The sequence below is a fragment of the Nannospalax galili genome, unplaced genomic scaffold (genome assembly GCF_000622305.1).
Source record: "Nannospalax galili isolate Female #2095 unplaced genomic scaffold, S.galili_v1.0 scaffold591, whole genome shotgun sequence".
In the NCBI taxonomy this organism is placed as follows: Eukaryota; Metazoa; Chordata; class Mammalia; order Rodentia; family Spalacidae; genus Nannospalax; species Nannospalax galili.
This window is the reverse complement of record NW_008330926.1, coordinates 2,951,892-2,965,367: the sequence shown is the minus strand read 5'-3', so window position 1 is coordinate 2,965,367 and position 13,476 is coordinate 2,951,892. Positions and strand designations below refer to the sequence as shown.

Sequence of the window (13,476 nt, the reverse complement as noted above, 5' to 3'; positions counted from 1 at the left end):
AATGCCTGCAAAGGACAGAAGAGGCTGTTGGATCCCCTGGGACTGGAGTTACGGACAGTTGTTAGCTGCCATGTGGGTGCTGGCATTCGAACCCGGGTCTTCTGCAAGAACAGCCATTGTTCTTAACTGTTGAGCCATCTCTCCAGCCCCAGAAGTTATTTTCAATACATATTACAGGCAATGGGGTTACATTCAGAATGATGTACTATAAACGAGACAGACACCTGGAAGGAAACAAGACACATAGACAACATTTTGGTTTTGTTTTTTAATGAGCAAAAATTTTTGTTTCTTGCATTTGAAATACTTTGATGACAGCCTTGGCCTGAGGTTTTTGGCAGTATACTTCACCACTACACAACTGCAGTCAACCACTTTATGGGTTTCTCCTCTGGGTGTTTTGCAGAGGCCTGCTGGTTTCCCTAGTTTCTTATGGTCATCAATTTTTCAGTGCTCAGCACAAAGGGCTTCCACCAACTTGATACACACGTGCGCCTCACAACTGGATGCACCAGAGAGATGTGCTTGGCGCTGGTCTAAGTCTTCAGCTTTGAGAATTCCACATGCCAGGCCATCTTGGATAGGGGTGATCTTGAGCACGGATTGTAAAGCAGTGTTAACATCCATCACACTTCAGCAGCACTGTCGTCCTTGGCCATGGCGGTGCATTAGGGATGAAGCCCAATCTTGGACACACTACTAAAAGATCCCACGTTTGAGATAAAAGTCATTGAACAGTCTCCAAGTTTGCCTCAGTCCTCGTGCGATTTGTGGGGTTTTTCTTTCTTTTTTGAGAAACAGTCTGAAGAAGCACTGGCCTTCAACTTGCTATGTATGCAAGGATGAGCAACTGGCCTTTCTCCACTTCCCAACTGGAGTGAACACCTTCACAGGTGGCTTGGAAAAGCATTTCACAAAGAAAGTACATCCAAATAGCTGATAAATACATGTTGGTGCAATCTCATTAAATAATCAGGAATATAAAAATCAGGAATAAGAACTAATGTTTCTGCTGAGCATGGTGGCACATGCCTTTAATTCCAGCACTCAGGAGACAGGTGGATCCCTGTGAATTCAAGGCCAGCTTGATCTATGTAGTAAGACCCTGTCTCAAGAAAAAAGAAAGCATAGCCGGGCATGGTGGTGCAGGCCTTTAATCTCAGCACTGGGGAGGCAGAGGCAGGTGGATCTCTGTGAGCTCCAGGCCAGCTGGGACTACAGGGCAAACCGGTCTCAAAAAGACCAAAAAGAGGGGCTGGAGAGCTGGCTCAGACCTTAAGAGCACTGACTGCTTCTGCAGAGGATGAGGGCTCGAGTTCCCAGCAACCCACAAGGTGGCTACGAACCATCCTTAACTCCAGTTCCAGGGGAATCCAAGTCCTCTTCTGACCTCCAAGGCATTGCATGACACGGGTGCACTCACATACATGCAAACAATACACTCATACGCATAAAATAAAAATAATAAAATATTTTTTAAAAAGACCAAAACTTAATCAATCAAATAAAAAATAACAAATCTAAACATTTTCTTAAGGAGGAATAAAGTCTGAAATGTTGGCAAGTTTATGGAATATAAGATGAGATCTTTCCTGCATTGATGGTAACATGAAAGTTGGTACACAACTAAAAAAAAAATTGTCGGGGCTGGAGAGCTGGCTCAGAAGTTAAGAACACTGGCTGGTCTTGCAGAAGACCTGGGTTCAAATCGCAGCACCCACATGGCAGCTAACAACTGTCCAGGGGATCGACGGCTTCTTCTGTTCTCCGTGGGCATTGTACAACATGGGTGCACTTACCTACATGCATGCAATACACGCATACACATTAAATAATATGTTTAAAATTTTTTATTTGTGGGACTGGGTGTGGTGGTGCATGCCTTTAATCCCAGCACTCAGGAGGCAGAGGCAGGCGGATCTCTGTGAGTTCAAGGCCAGCCTGGTCTACATAGTGAGTTCCAGGACAGCTGAGGCTACAGAGAGAAACTGTTTCAAAAAAACCAAAAAAAAAAAAAATTATTTGTATGAGTATTTTACCTGCATGTATATGTGCACTTATGTGCAGGCAATGCCTGTGGGGCCAGAAGAGGGCATCAGATCCTATGAAACTGGAGTTGCAGACAGTTGTTAGCCACCATGTGGGTGCTGGGAATGGAACCAGGACCCTCTGCAAGAGCAGCCACTGTGCTTAACCTCTGAACCATCTCTCCAATCCCCAAAGTTCGTAATTTTAAGACATCTGTGTTAATTACCAAGTTGAGCCATACCAATCCTTGTGTCTTGCACAATGAAAACTATGTGAGAGCACCACCATATTCACTGTAGTATGTGATGTCAAAATATTGGAAACAATCTCAAAGTGTCACCAGAAGCAGAGGGAGGCAGATCTTTTTGACTACGGCTACACAGTAAGGCAATTTCCACCACCACCCCTACCTTCTCTCCTAGTTTTTTCTTCCCAGAATAAATCACTTTAATATTCATATAATGAAATAGTCTAAACTAGGTGTGGTGGCGCTCGCCTTTAATCCTAGCACTCAGGAGGTGGAGGCAGGAGGATGTGAGTTCAAGCCTAGGTTGGTCTCCATTGATGCGTTTTAGACTAGCCAGTGTTTAGAAATTGAAGCCACCTCAAAACAATAAGCAAAACAAATATTCTGCAGCAAGACTAGTAAAACATTTCCATGACGTCATCCACCCTGATGACAGATTAGCTAGGACCTAGGCAGATCCCCTGGATTATCATTAGGGCTGATCTGGAGGGCAAGAGTATGTGCATCCGCAGGATTAAAGGGAGCGTCGACTTTCCTGGTCCAGTTTCATTTTTCTCTGGGGAATTATTAGCTAGCAGAGAGGCATTTGCTTGAGAAGAGACATGAGCAGGTGTGGAAAGATCCCTTGACCCTAGAGCAGGAACCATGATGCTCAGCGGGGGTGAAACGAAGATTGAGGCCCCGACCCGCAGCTTCCGGTGCCGCCCAGCTCCCGCCCGCCGTTCACCAGCGCGAAGCAGGAGTGGCGCAGGCGGAGGAAGAGGCGGGGCAAGGGCCCTCCCGAGCCTAACTTTTGGGGTAGCCAATGGGAAAGGATGTGCTTGTGAACCAATAGGGAGCAGGGGACGAAGCCCGCCCACAAGGCCATCTGGCCAATCGGCCCGTAGCGGCGCGGTGGGTGGGGCTTCGGGCGGGAGTTGCTGGCATGGCCGGCGGGGCCCGCGAGGTGCTCACGCTGCAGTTGGGACATTTTGCGGGTTTCGTGGGAGCGCACTGGTGGAACCAGCAGGTGTGGTCTCCTAGTTGATCGCAGGTGGAAGCCTGCGGAGTGTAGGTGCACGTCCCGTCTGACTCTTTGGCCACCTCTGCTTAGTCCTTTGTGCCCCTACAGGATGCTGCGCTGGGCCGAGCAACTGATGGCAAGGAGTCGCCGAGAGAGCTGTGCCCAGACGTCCTATACCGGACGGGCCGGACGCTGCACGGCCAGGAAACGTACACGCCGCGACTCATCCTCATGGATCTCAAGGGTGAGGCGGTGTCAGGGCAGGGCCAAGCTTTCTCCTTTGGCATGCGGCGTCTCTAGCCTTCATTTATGTCAGGTCCCTCATACTAGACTGAAGAAGAGATGAAGCTTAGGAGCTAAGCCCCCGAGGGACATAGGGAGGTCAAACTACTCTCAAGAGCTGCCCTTGAGACAGTGCTGTGTCAAGTTGCTGCACTCATGGACCACAGGTCCCCGTCAGAGACAGAAGGATGGAACCCTTGCCCATCCCTAGTAATGCATATCCAAGAACGCTTGAAAAAGCCAAGAGGAACTGTCGCAACAGGTCACCTCACAGGTGATCAGATTAGTCCGAGGGAGATGATATGCCCTAGGCTTTGACCTTGCCTATCATTTCTGTGCAGGCAGTCTGAACTCTCTAAAAGAGGAAGGCGGCCTCTACAAGGACAAAGAGCTAGAGGCTGCAATAGCATGGTCTGTATCTGATGTATGAGGAGGGGTGGGGAAGGTATATGTGCACAGAAAGCTTGAGAGAGCATAGGGCCGATTTCTTTGCTCAGTCTCCACTCTCTTTCAGGCAGGGGAAGCTCACCACACACAAAGAGGAAGCCTACCCCAAGAACCCTAACCTCCAGGACCTTCTAAGTGCAGAGGTGAGGGGTTCTGCCGCCAACCTCCGGAGCCTGTGCTATAGTCAGAGTGGCCCCACTGAGTAGAGAAAAGGAAGGGTTTAGTTAGCTTAAATGCTGTAGACCGGTGTTTTCAGAAAATCACCTCTAAACTTCCTGGAACCTAGAGCTAGCAATGGCCCAGAGGTTAAGAGCACCTACCGCTCTTGCAGAGGATCTGGGTTCTGTTCCCAGCACCCACATGGATGTTTACAACCATCTGTAACTCCATTTCTAGGAATCTGACACCTCTTCTGGCTACCTACATGCACATGATGAAATTATACTCACAGCAGCAGACACACACATAAATAAACTCAATGGGGGGCAGATTGTGGGGACGAGTGGCTGTTTGGACCTAAATGTAGATTTTTTTTTTCACCCCTCTTAGGGAGTACTGAGTAGTGATGGTGTCTGGAGGGCCAAATCTATCCAAAATGGCAAAGGTGAGACTTCTCTGGGTGCTGGAGACCTGGACAGAATAGGAACATGGGGAATGGTACAACTCATCTGTTCTTTCTTCAGGTCCCCCATCAGTCATCCATGCTACAAATCCAAAACCACTTATCCCCACAGAGGATAGCATCAGAGTTTGGTCAGACTTCCTCAGAGTCCATCTCCATCCCCGGAGCATCTGTGTGATTCAGAAGTACAACCATGATGGGTATGGGGGCTCCAGAGGCTATGAGACAGTTTTTATACCTATCAACCCACTGGATTAAGGCTGGAACCCATCTTACCTGCCCTCCCTCAAAACAACAAACTGAGTAGTTGGGGGCAGGGCCAAGTTTTTTCTCATAGTGATTTATGGCAGGGAAACAGGTCGGCTAGAGGCTTTTGGCCAAGGGGAGAGCATCCTGAAGGAACCCAGGTACCTGGAAGAGCTGGAGGACAGACTGCATTTCTATGTGGAGGAATGTGACTACTTGCAGGTACTTGTGGCAAGGTGGACACCAGGGAAGAAACTGCTTATCCCACTTTCTATTGTCTTGTCCTTCATCTCTCTCCAGGGCTTCCAGATCCTGTGTGACCTGCATGATGGTTTTTCTGGGGTAGGCGCCAAAACTGCAGAGTTACTACAAGATGAGTATTCAGGGAGGGGAGTAATAACTTGGGGCCTGCTCCCTGGGCCCTACAGTCTTGGGGTAAGTGGAACCTAGAAGAAAAAGAAGTCAGAGAAGAAAGGAGAGAATCCCATTGAGGAAGTCACTTAGAGCAAACTATTCTCTTTTTTACCAGGAGCCTCAGAAAAACATCTATCGTCTGTTAAACACAGCATTTGGACTGGTGCACTTGACTGCTTACAGCTCTTTCACCTGTCCCTTATCCTTGGGAGGGAACCTGGGCCTGCGACCAAAGCCACCTGTTAGCTTCCCTTATCTACAATATGATGTAAGTTTCAAAGCTCCTGACTGCAGCTGGCCACAGGGTCACTCATCACACTCCTGTGGCTGTCATGCTGGGGATCGAACCTAGTACCCAACACATGCTAGGCAAGCACCCCAACACTGAGTTGGGTTCCCAACCCAATGTTCACAAAGTCTTACCTTGAACTCAGCTACTTGGCCTCTTAGATCACAGTACCTTCTGCTTGCCCAGCCTCAGGACAAATACAGCCTTGCTTCATCACCTGAACCCATGGCATTACTATTCTGCCTCCACATGTTTTTCCATACCCAAAGACAAAGTGTTCCTCTCATGTCCACTTTACAGGCCACTCTGCCCTTCCACTGTAGCGCCATCCTGGCTACAGCCCTGGACACTGTCACTGCTCCGTATCGCCTACATTCCTCTCCAGTTTCCATGGCTCATTTGGCTGATTTGCTGAGTTTCTCTGGGAGAAAGGTAGGAAGCATTCTAAGAGGTTGGGTCAGCTCTGAGAAAAGGCTCCATAACTTGATTCCTCCTGATCTTTAGGTGGTGACAGCAGAAGCCATCATCCCCTTCCCATTGGTTCCAGGCCAGTCCCTCCCTGACATCCTGATGCAAGTTGGAGGTGCCACCCCATGGACCCCATTGTCTGCATGCGGGGATCCTACTGGAACACTCTGCTTTGCCCAGTCAGTGGTGCTGAGGGGTATAGACAGTGCATGCCACACCAGGTAAGGACTCTTACTGTCAGGGGCCCTTGTCAGATTTTTGTTTCATATCTTTTCTCCCTATGTCTTGGCATTCTAATGGTATACTTTCCTCCCATCAACATCCCCTCACTTAAAAAAAAAAAAAGGCTCTGAACTGATTCAGTTGATGGTCCAAGAACCTAAGAATTCTTAGCTCTTGGGTTTATTCTGGCAGTAAGCTCACCCCAGGGACACCTTTGCCTTCTGCTCTCCATGCATGTGCCTCTGGGGAAGAAGTCTTGGCCCAGTATTTACAACAGCAGCGACCTAGTGTCTTGAGGTCAGTACAAGTGCCCTTACCCATCTCCCAGGCCTCCCCTCTTGGCTTTCTTCTCACTTAACTACTACTCTCTGCCTGCAGCTCATCCCATCTGCTGCTGACTCCCTGTAGAGTGGCTCCTCCTTACCCACACCTCTTCTCAAGCTTCAGTCAGAAGGGGGTGGCTCTGGACAGTCCCCCCAAAGGCACAGGTAGGTGGGACATAAAGAAAACTAACATTTCAGCTACATTGGAGCAGTTTCATTTTCTCTTCCTAGACTAAAAGGACAAAGAAAGAGGGAAAAAGTTCACAGTTGCACATTCCTTTATTTACCTGCAGCTCCAGAGAAGTGCCCTGCCTCTGGAGTATTGTATCTCAAAGGGGCAGCACACACACTGCAAGAGTGTACTTTTCTGTCAGGCGTGCCAAGCATCCAGATAACCCCCAGAGCAGAACCCATCCATTCAGCCTCCCTTTCCTCTCCCTCTGTAGCAGTGCAGAGCATCCCAGTGTTTGGGGCCCTGCGTTCATCTTCATCCTTGCATCAGACCTTGGGAGGCTTAGCTGAGGAGCTCACCAGACTTGACCTGCGGCGCTGGGCCAGCTTCATGGATACAGGCATGGAGCAGGACGACATGGAAGAGCTGCTACAAGAGCTGCACAGCCTGGCCTGCTGTTACCAGGAGGGCGACAGCCTCTCAAACTGAAGCTCGAGTCAGGGAGGAGGACTAGTTTACAATAAAAGCTGCTGGGTGGAGGAGCCCAGTGCCTATAGGCAGCAAAGTTCAGTGTCTTGGGACTGGCTACATGACATAGACATTTGTACATTTAAAAACACTGGGAGTAGACCATAGAACAATAAATAAGTACCATCGGACAGAAAGAAAAATGGAGAGAAAAGAGCCAAACCCCATTCTTCCCCTGCTATTTACAAAGTGGGTTAGTATGGTCTTTGTCCCTAGCTCTGCTCTCAGCTCTGCTCTCCAGCTCTGCAGGTGATGCTCAGAGTCTCCAATAAATGAAGTCTAACCACCCTATCCTCTAGTACAGGGTGGCTCTTGTTGGTCCTGGCAGGTGACACCCACATGTTCCCAGGGTCTCACTCATCCAGCTCCTCTTCAGACAGCAGGTCTCCATGGTCGGATAGCTGGTCTGCATTGCTGGTACTGGTTGCATCATCCTCATCTTCAGAGCTGGCCTCACAGGCTGTGTGGAAGAGCTGCATGAGCTCTCGGAAACGGTGGGAAACCTAGCAAAGAAAGAAGGGCTGTACTCAGTGTCCCAAGTCATGTTTATGAAGCACTGGGTTCCCTTTGAAAAATCTTTTATTCTATAATTCAATACAGTAACACTGTCAGGGTCACTATCTCCTTATAGATAAGGAGATATAACTTAAACTTCAAAAAAATTTTTATTATTTTATGTGTGTATCGTGTGCATGTAGGTAAGTACACCCATGTCTTGCAATGCCCACTTGCCCACGGAAGACAGTAGAGACTGTCAGATCCCCTGGAACTGGAGTTACGGACAGTTGTTAGCTGCAATGTGGGTACTGGGATTTGAACCCGGGTCTTCTGCAAGAAGAGTCAGTGTTCTTAACCACTGAGCCATCTCTCCAGCCCAAGTTAAGCTTCTTATATATGTGATACTCTCGGTCCTCTGTCCTATCACCTTTGTTCCCCAGGGACTAAAGGCTCTGGCAGAGCATCCTCACCTTCACACACCCTTTCCCACCTCACCTCTATGGGGGTCTTATTTCCCAGTTGTTGAGAGATGATGCTGAAGGTCTGAGGCTGAGCTCCTTGCTCCTGGCACATGGTGAGAATCACTCGGTCAGCTTCCCTGAAATACATGCAGTACGGTTAACTCTATGGAGCTGTTTGGATCTGTTCTTTTCTCTTTGCAAACATCTCCCACCCTTACCTACCTTGTCCACAGCACAACCTTCTCCCCAGTGGAGCTGACCTTGCTGTTGTTGGCACATACAGTAGCTTCTGTGGCTTTTGGCTGCTGTTCCCCCTCTGAGCCCTTGCTTTGTAGTCTACTGTCTTTAGCTAAGTCCCCTTTGGCAGCTATGGGAGCAGGCTCTGAGGCACCAATGTTTGATGAAATTTCACAGACGGGGGACACTGTGTTTGCTCTCTCTGCCTCAGCTCTGCCCGAGGGCAGCCAGCTCCTCTGGAGGTCTGGTTTCCCAGACAACTGTCTTCTCCCAATATCTCTGGTTCTTGAGGAAACAGGACTCGGAGAGGAAGCAGGAAGCCCCACAGTCCCTGGCAGTTTCTCAGTTACTGATGTGCCTGGGAGTGGCACAGAAGTGTTTGAGTCACCCACAGCCTTTTGGCCCTCTCCCTCTTTTGGAAAGATGGGGAATGCACTGTGGTAGGAGAGAACCTCAGGCCCAGCCTTGTTTCTAACAGTGGAGAGTACAGCTCCAGTCTGAAGAGGAAGCTGAGGAATCTCTGGTGAGCCAAGTAGTATGCCCTCCGAGGGCTGTTCCATAGGAGTCACTTCCGGAGAGGACTGCAAAGTATTCCCAAAAGCTGATCCTACTGAGAAGGAACGGGGGGTCAGGGTATGGACCAAAAACCACGAATAGAACCTTTCGTTCCATTAGAAGGAGCGGTAGAGGTGAGGGGATGGGAACTCCCACGCCTAGTTCCGGGACAGGTCATTAGGACACAAGCTGAGAGGGCCTGAGACAAAGCGAAGGGAGCATAGGAAAGGAGTGCGGGACCCTGGACTTAGTAGCAGTTTTAACCCTGGAGAGGTGAATGGGAAAAGGGATTTCCCAGGTCTGTGGTGAGAGAAATGCCATGCGCAGCAGCCAGGCTCAAGCCACAGTGTGGGAGAATGAGGTGGACAGGGAAGGGAAAGGCAGGGCCTGGTAGTCGGCTCACTCACCTAAAGTGGGTATCTCCCCTTTCCTGGTGGTCCTGCCAGTCCTATTCTGTGTTGGCTCAATATTCTCCCGCTCATCCAGGACTTCCTCTTCCACCGTGTCTTTGCCTTGTCCTGCTTCCTTAGTGCCAGGCATAGGACTGGTGTCTTGGTGGGGGCTGCTGCCCACCAACTCATGGGGCTCCTTGCTCTTGTAGGATTTGCTGTCACAGGCCTGCAAGGATGACTTTCTGGGTTAATGATGGCTTGACTCCAGCCTGGTCTATATAGTGAGTTCAGGCTAGCTGGGGCTACAGGGAGACCCTATCTTAAAAAAAAAAAAAAAGAAGATGGCCTGATTGTACTATGTCTCAGGGCACCTCCAACAGAAAAAGGTCTGTGTTGCTACTCAGCAAGTCAGCCACATGCTTGCAGGCTCCTAGGACTCCAAATGGCCTGGAGAAGTAGGTTCCATCACTCCTAACAGAACCACATCTGTTCTGTGAAACAACTCCACCTAGAGATCCAGGATTATCTTTAGAGTCTGTTTCCCCTGATACGAGGTTTTTTTTTTTGTTTTTTTTTTTTTTTTGACAACAACAAAAATTTAAGCCAATTTTGCACACCTGTGATGCTGGTGCTCAGAAGGGTTAAGGCAGGAAGAACATGAGACCAGCATAGACTACGCAGAGACTCGAGACAGCAGCAAATCTCAAAACTAAAAGGAAAATACTTGAACTGTATTTTATTATCCATTTCCAAAAGTGTTTTCAAAAGACTCTATTTATTATGTAGCCCAGGTTGGCCTGGAACTTGCTATGTTAGGGTCTCATTTCCCAGTTGCCTGCCTCTGCTTCCCAAGTGCTAGGATTACAGCTGGCATTATCACCATGCTCCAATCAGAAAGTAACATCTACTCTTTCAGGTCCCGGCTCCAGGATAACCAAAAAAAGAAGAAACAACGATTATGCCAAAAAGGGCTGTGGCCACGTGCAGCCCATTTGCTGCACGAACTGTGCCTGGTGTGTGGTGGCGCAAACCTTTAATCCCACCACTTGGGAGGCAGAGGCAGGTGGAATCTGTGAGTTGGAGACCAGACTGGTCTACATAGTGGGTTCCAGGCCAGCTGGAGCTACAGGGAGACCCTGTCTCAAAAAGACAAAAAAAAGAAAAAAAGTTATTAGGAACACAGTGAGGCAGCTGCCATCAGAGACATTTCTGAAGCAAGTGTCTTTGATGATTATGTGCTTCCCAAGCTGTCAAGCTGAGCTGTGCCACTGATAGCACAGTGGTCAGGAATCAATGTTGTGAAGCACTGAAAGATTGAACACCCCCACCATGATTTAGACCTGCTGGTGCTGCCCCATGAACTCCACCAAAGCCCACGTAAAGAGCTGGCGTCATAAGGACAGAAGAAAAACCGTCATCTGGGAAAATAAAATGGAAATTTTACTTAAAAAACAATAAAAAGTAAAATCTAGCTGGGTGTGGTGGCACATGCCTACAATCTCAGCACTTAGTAGATAGAGGCAGGAATCTGAGCTATTCCTTAGCTATACGGTGAGTTTAAGGCCTTTCAGGGCTACCTGTTTAAGCCTATCTCAAACATCTAAAAGCAACTACCACCATCCCTGAAAAAAAAAAAGCAAAGTCTAGGGCGGGGGATGTAGTACAATTGGTAGAGTGTATATCTTATCTGGCAGCACACCACATAACACTGAGTGTGGTGAAGCATGCCTGGAATCAGCATTCTGAAGGCAGAGGCAAGATGATGATGTGGTTAGCCTAGGTTACATAGCAAGCCATTGTCTTAAGAAACAAAATTCAGCAACAAAAAAACAAAAGCCAGCTTATATGTCTTTTTTGTTTCATTATTTTATTTTCTTAAAGATAGGGTGCCAGGTATCCCCTACTGGCCTTAAACTTGGTATGTAATTAAGGATAACCTTGAACTTCTGATCTTCCTGCCTCCTACAGGCCAGGCATGTGTTTCCATTTTAGATTTCTACAGGAGTCTATTTATTTTGCATATGCCCACATGTATTTGCTATGTATTATTTATGCACAATTTTATCATTTTATAAATTCAAGAAAGTACCAATCTATGGCAGCAAGTCATGATTAGCATAGTACGGCGTGGTTTGCCCGGTAGCGGGCCCTACCCCAGGTCCTTCCTTACCTTGCTGCTACAGTGACAGTTTCTCTTCTTGGTCTTCTTCAGCTTAGAATCAGGACCTCCCTCATGGCAGGAACACGAGCAGTCCTTGGCTCCTTCAGGCCATTCAGTCTCCTACAAGATACCCCAGCTTGATCAGCTGCCAAGCATTTTCAGCCCTGAGAAAGGGCTGAGCTGTGAGGCATCTGATACACTGAGGGAAGAGCCTACCCAATTTAGACTTGAGCCTATTATGAATCCCTAAAAGAATCCTTAAATGACCCAAAAAAAGAAGTAGCCAAATAACCTAGAAACCCAAGACATATTTAAGTCTAACAGATTTTTGAGGTAAAGGCTTTGGGGATCACTGGCTCATGTTCTGTCTCCTTATGCTAGAGTTCCCCTCTTCAAAAAACATTGAAAAAAATGGCTTTGTATAGTGATACTCTTTAATAAAGCCAAGACATAAGAACATTATCCCAATGTATAGAAGAAACTGAAACAAGTAAAATAAGTTGCTGAAGATCATTCAGTTTCTAAGAAGTTTCACCCCCTAGGGACTGGAGAGATGGCTCAGCAGTTAAGAGCACTGTAAGAACCCAGGTTCAAATCCCAGTACTCACACGGTGGCTAACAACCATCCATTAACTCCAGTTCCAAGGGATTTGATGCCCTCTTTCTGACTAGCAGGCACAACACGGATGCACTTAAGACACATGCAGGCAATATACACATAAAAATAATAATTAAAATATTTAAAAAAAGTTTCTGGGGCTGGAGAGATGGCTCAGTGGTTAAGAACACTGACTGTTCTTGCAGAAGACCCAGGTTTGAGTCCCAGCACCCACATGGCGGCTAACAACCGTTCATAACTCCAGTTCCAGGGGATCCAACAGCCTCTTCTGACCTCCGTGGACATTGCAGGACACAGGTGCATTTACCTACATACAGGCAATACACGCATACACATAAAATAAAAATAATAAAAAAAGAAGTTTCTCCCTCTAAGGAAATAATAAAGAAATATGGATTTTAAAAGACTATCTGGGGGGCTGGAGAGATGGCTCAGCAGTTAAGAGCCTGACTGCTCTTGTAGAGGACTCGGATTCTATTCCCAGCACCCACATGGCAGCTACGAACCATCCTTAACCCCAGTTCCAGGGGAATCCGAAGCCCTCTTCTGACCTCCACAGCATTGCACGACACGGGTGCACTCACATACATGCAGGCAATACACTCATACACATAGAATTAAAAAATAATAATAAAATATTTAAAAAAAATAAAAGACTATCTGGGGCCAGTAAGATGGCTCAGTGGGCAAGGATGCCTGCTTAGTGCCAGACCTAGCAACTCAAATTCAATCTCTAAGACCCCACAAAGAAAGAGGGAACCCACTCCTACAAGTTATCCTCTGACCTCCACACACATGTTACAGAACATTCCTGCCTACAACACACTCAAAATAAATGTAATTTTAAAATTAAATAAAATACAAAAAAAAGACTACTTCTGAGGCTGGAGAGACAGTTCAGCAGTTTAAGAGCAAGTACTGCTTTTTCAGAAGACTTAAGTTCAGTTTCCAGAACCCATGTCACGCAGCTCACCTGTACCCAAAGCTCCAAGGAATTGATAATCTCCTCCGGCCTCAGCAGCCACCTGTACTCATACACATATCCCACAGACAGACACATCATACACATAATTTTTTTTTTTTTTTTTTTTTGGTCTTTTTTGAGACAGGGTCTCCCTGTAGCCCCAGCTGGCCTGAAACTCACTATATAGACCAGGCTGGCCTCAAACTCATAGAGATCCATCTGCCTCTTCTGGGAGTAAAGATGTGTACCACCGTACCTGGCTCATACATAGAATTTTTAAAAATCTCTTAAAAAGAGT

At 47.5% G+C, this 13,476-nt stretch overlaps 2 protein-coding genes across 6 annotated transcripts in view; one reads left to right on the top strand and one right to left on the bottom strand.

Moving 5' to 3' along the window:
- The first annotated feature begins 3,172 nt into the window (after window positions 1–3,172).
- Msto1 (misato mitochondrial distribution and morphology regulator 1) lies at window positions 3,173–7,630 on the top strand. Of its 2 annotated transcripts, none has more exons than XM_008853990.3 (14): window positions 3,173–3,284; window positions 3,387–3,522; window positions 3,902–3,971; window positions 4,075–4,150; window positions 4,557–4,611; window positions 4,691–4,829; window positions 4,980–5,097; window positions 5,176–5,217; window positions 5,405–5,557; window positions 5,879–6,010; window positions 6,083–6,267; window positions 6,461–6,565; window positions 6,647–6,756; window positions 7,038–7,630. In XM_008853990.3, exons 1-14 carry the CDS (start codon window positions 3,201–3,203, stop codon window positions 7,250–7,252), a joined length of 1,620 nt encoding a protein of 539 aa, XP_008852212.1. In that variant the 5' UTR covers window positions 3,173–3,200; the 3' UTR covers window positions 7,253–7,630. The 2 variants fall into 2 exon arrangements, with proteins under 2 accessions (XP_008852212.1, XP_008852203.1); XM_008853981.2 differs by having other exon boundaries at window positions 5,176–5,310; window positions 7,038–7,300.
- The window catches only part of Gon4l (gon-4 like), a 100,054-nt gene continuing 94,191 nt past the window's right edge, over window positions 7,614–13,476 (bottom strand). For 3 of the 4 annotated variants that reach the window (XM_029556901.1, XM_008854002.3, XM_008854032.3), the window contains 5 exons: window positions 11,605–11,715; window positions 9,450–9,660; window positions 8,473–9,097; window positions 8,285–8,387; window positions 7,614–7,794 (listed from right to left, as the gene is read on the bottom strand). In XM_029556901.1, coding sequence (XP_029412761.1) covers window positions 7,645–7,794; window positions 8,285–8,387; window positions 8,473–9,097; window positions 9,450–9,660; window positions 11,605–11,715 — 1,200 coding nt within the window. In that variant the 3' untranslated portion in view covers window positions 7,614–7,644. The remainder of the gene's footprint in view (window positions 7,795–8,284; window positions 8,388–8,472; window positions 9,098–9,449; window positions 9,661–11,604; window positions 11,716–13,476) is intronic. The other variant, XM_008854019.3, reaches the window with a different exon arrangement.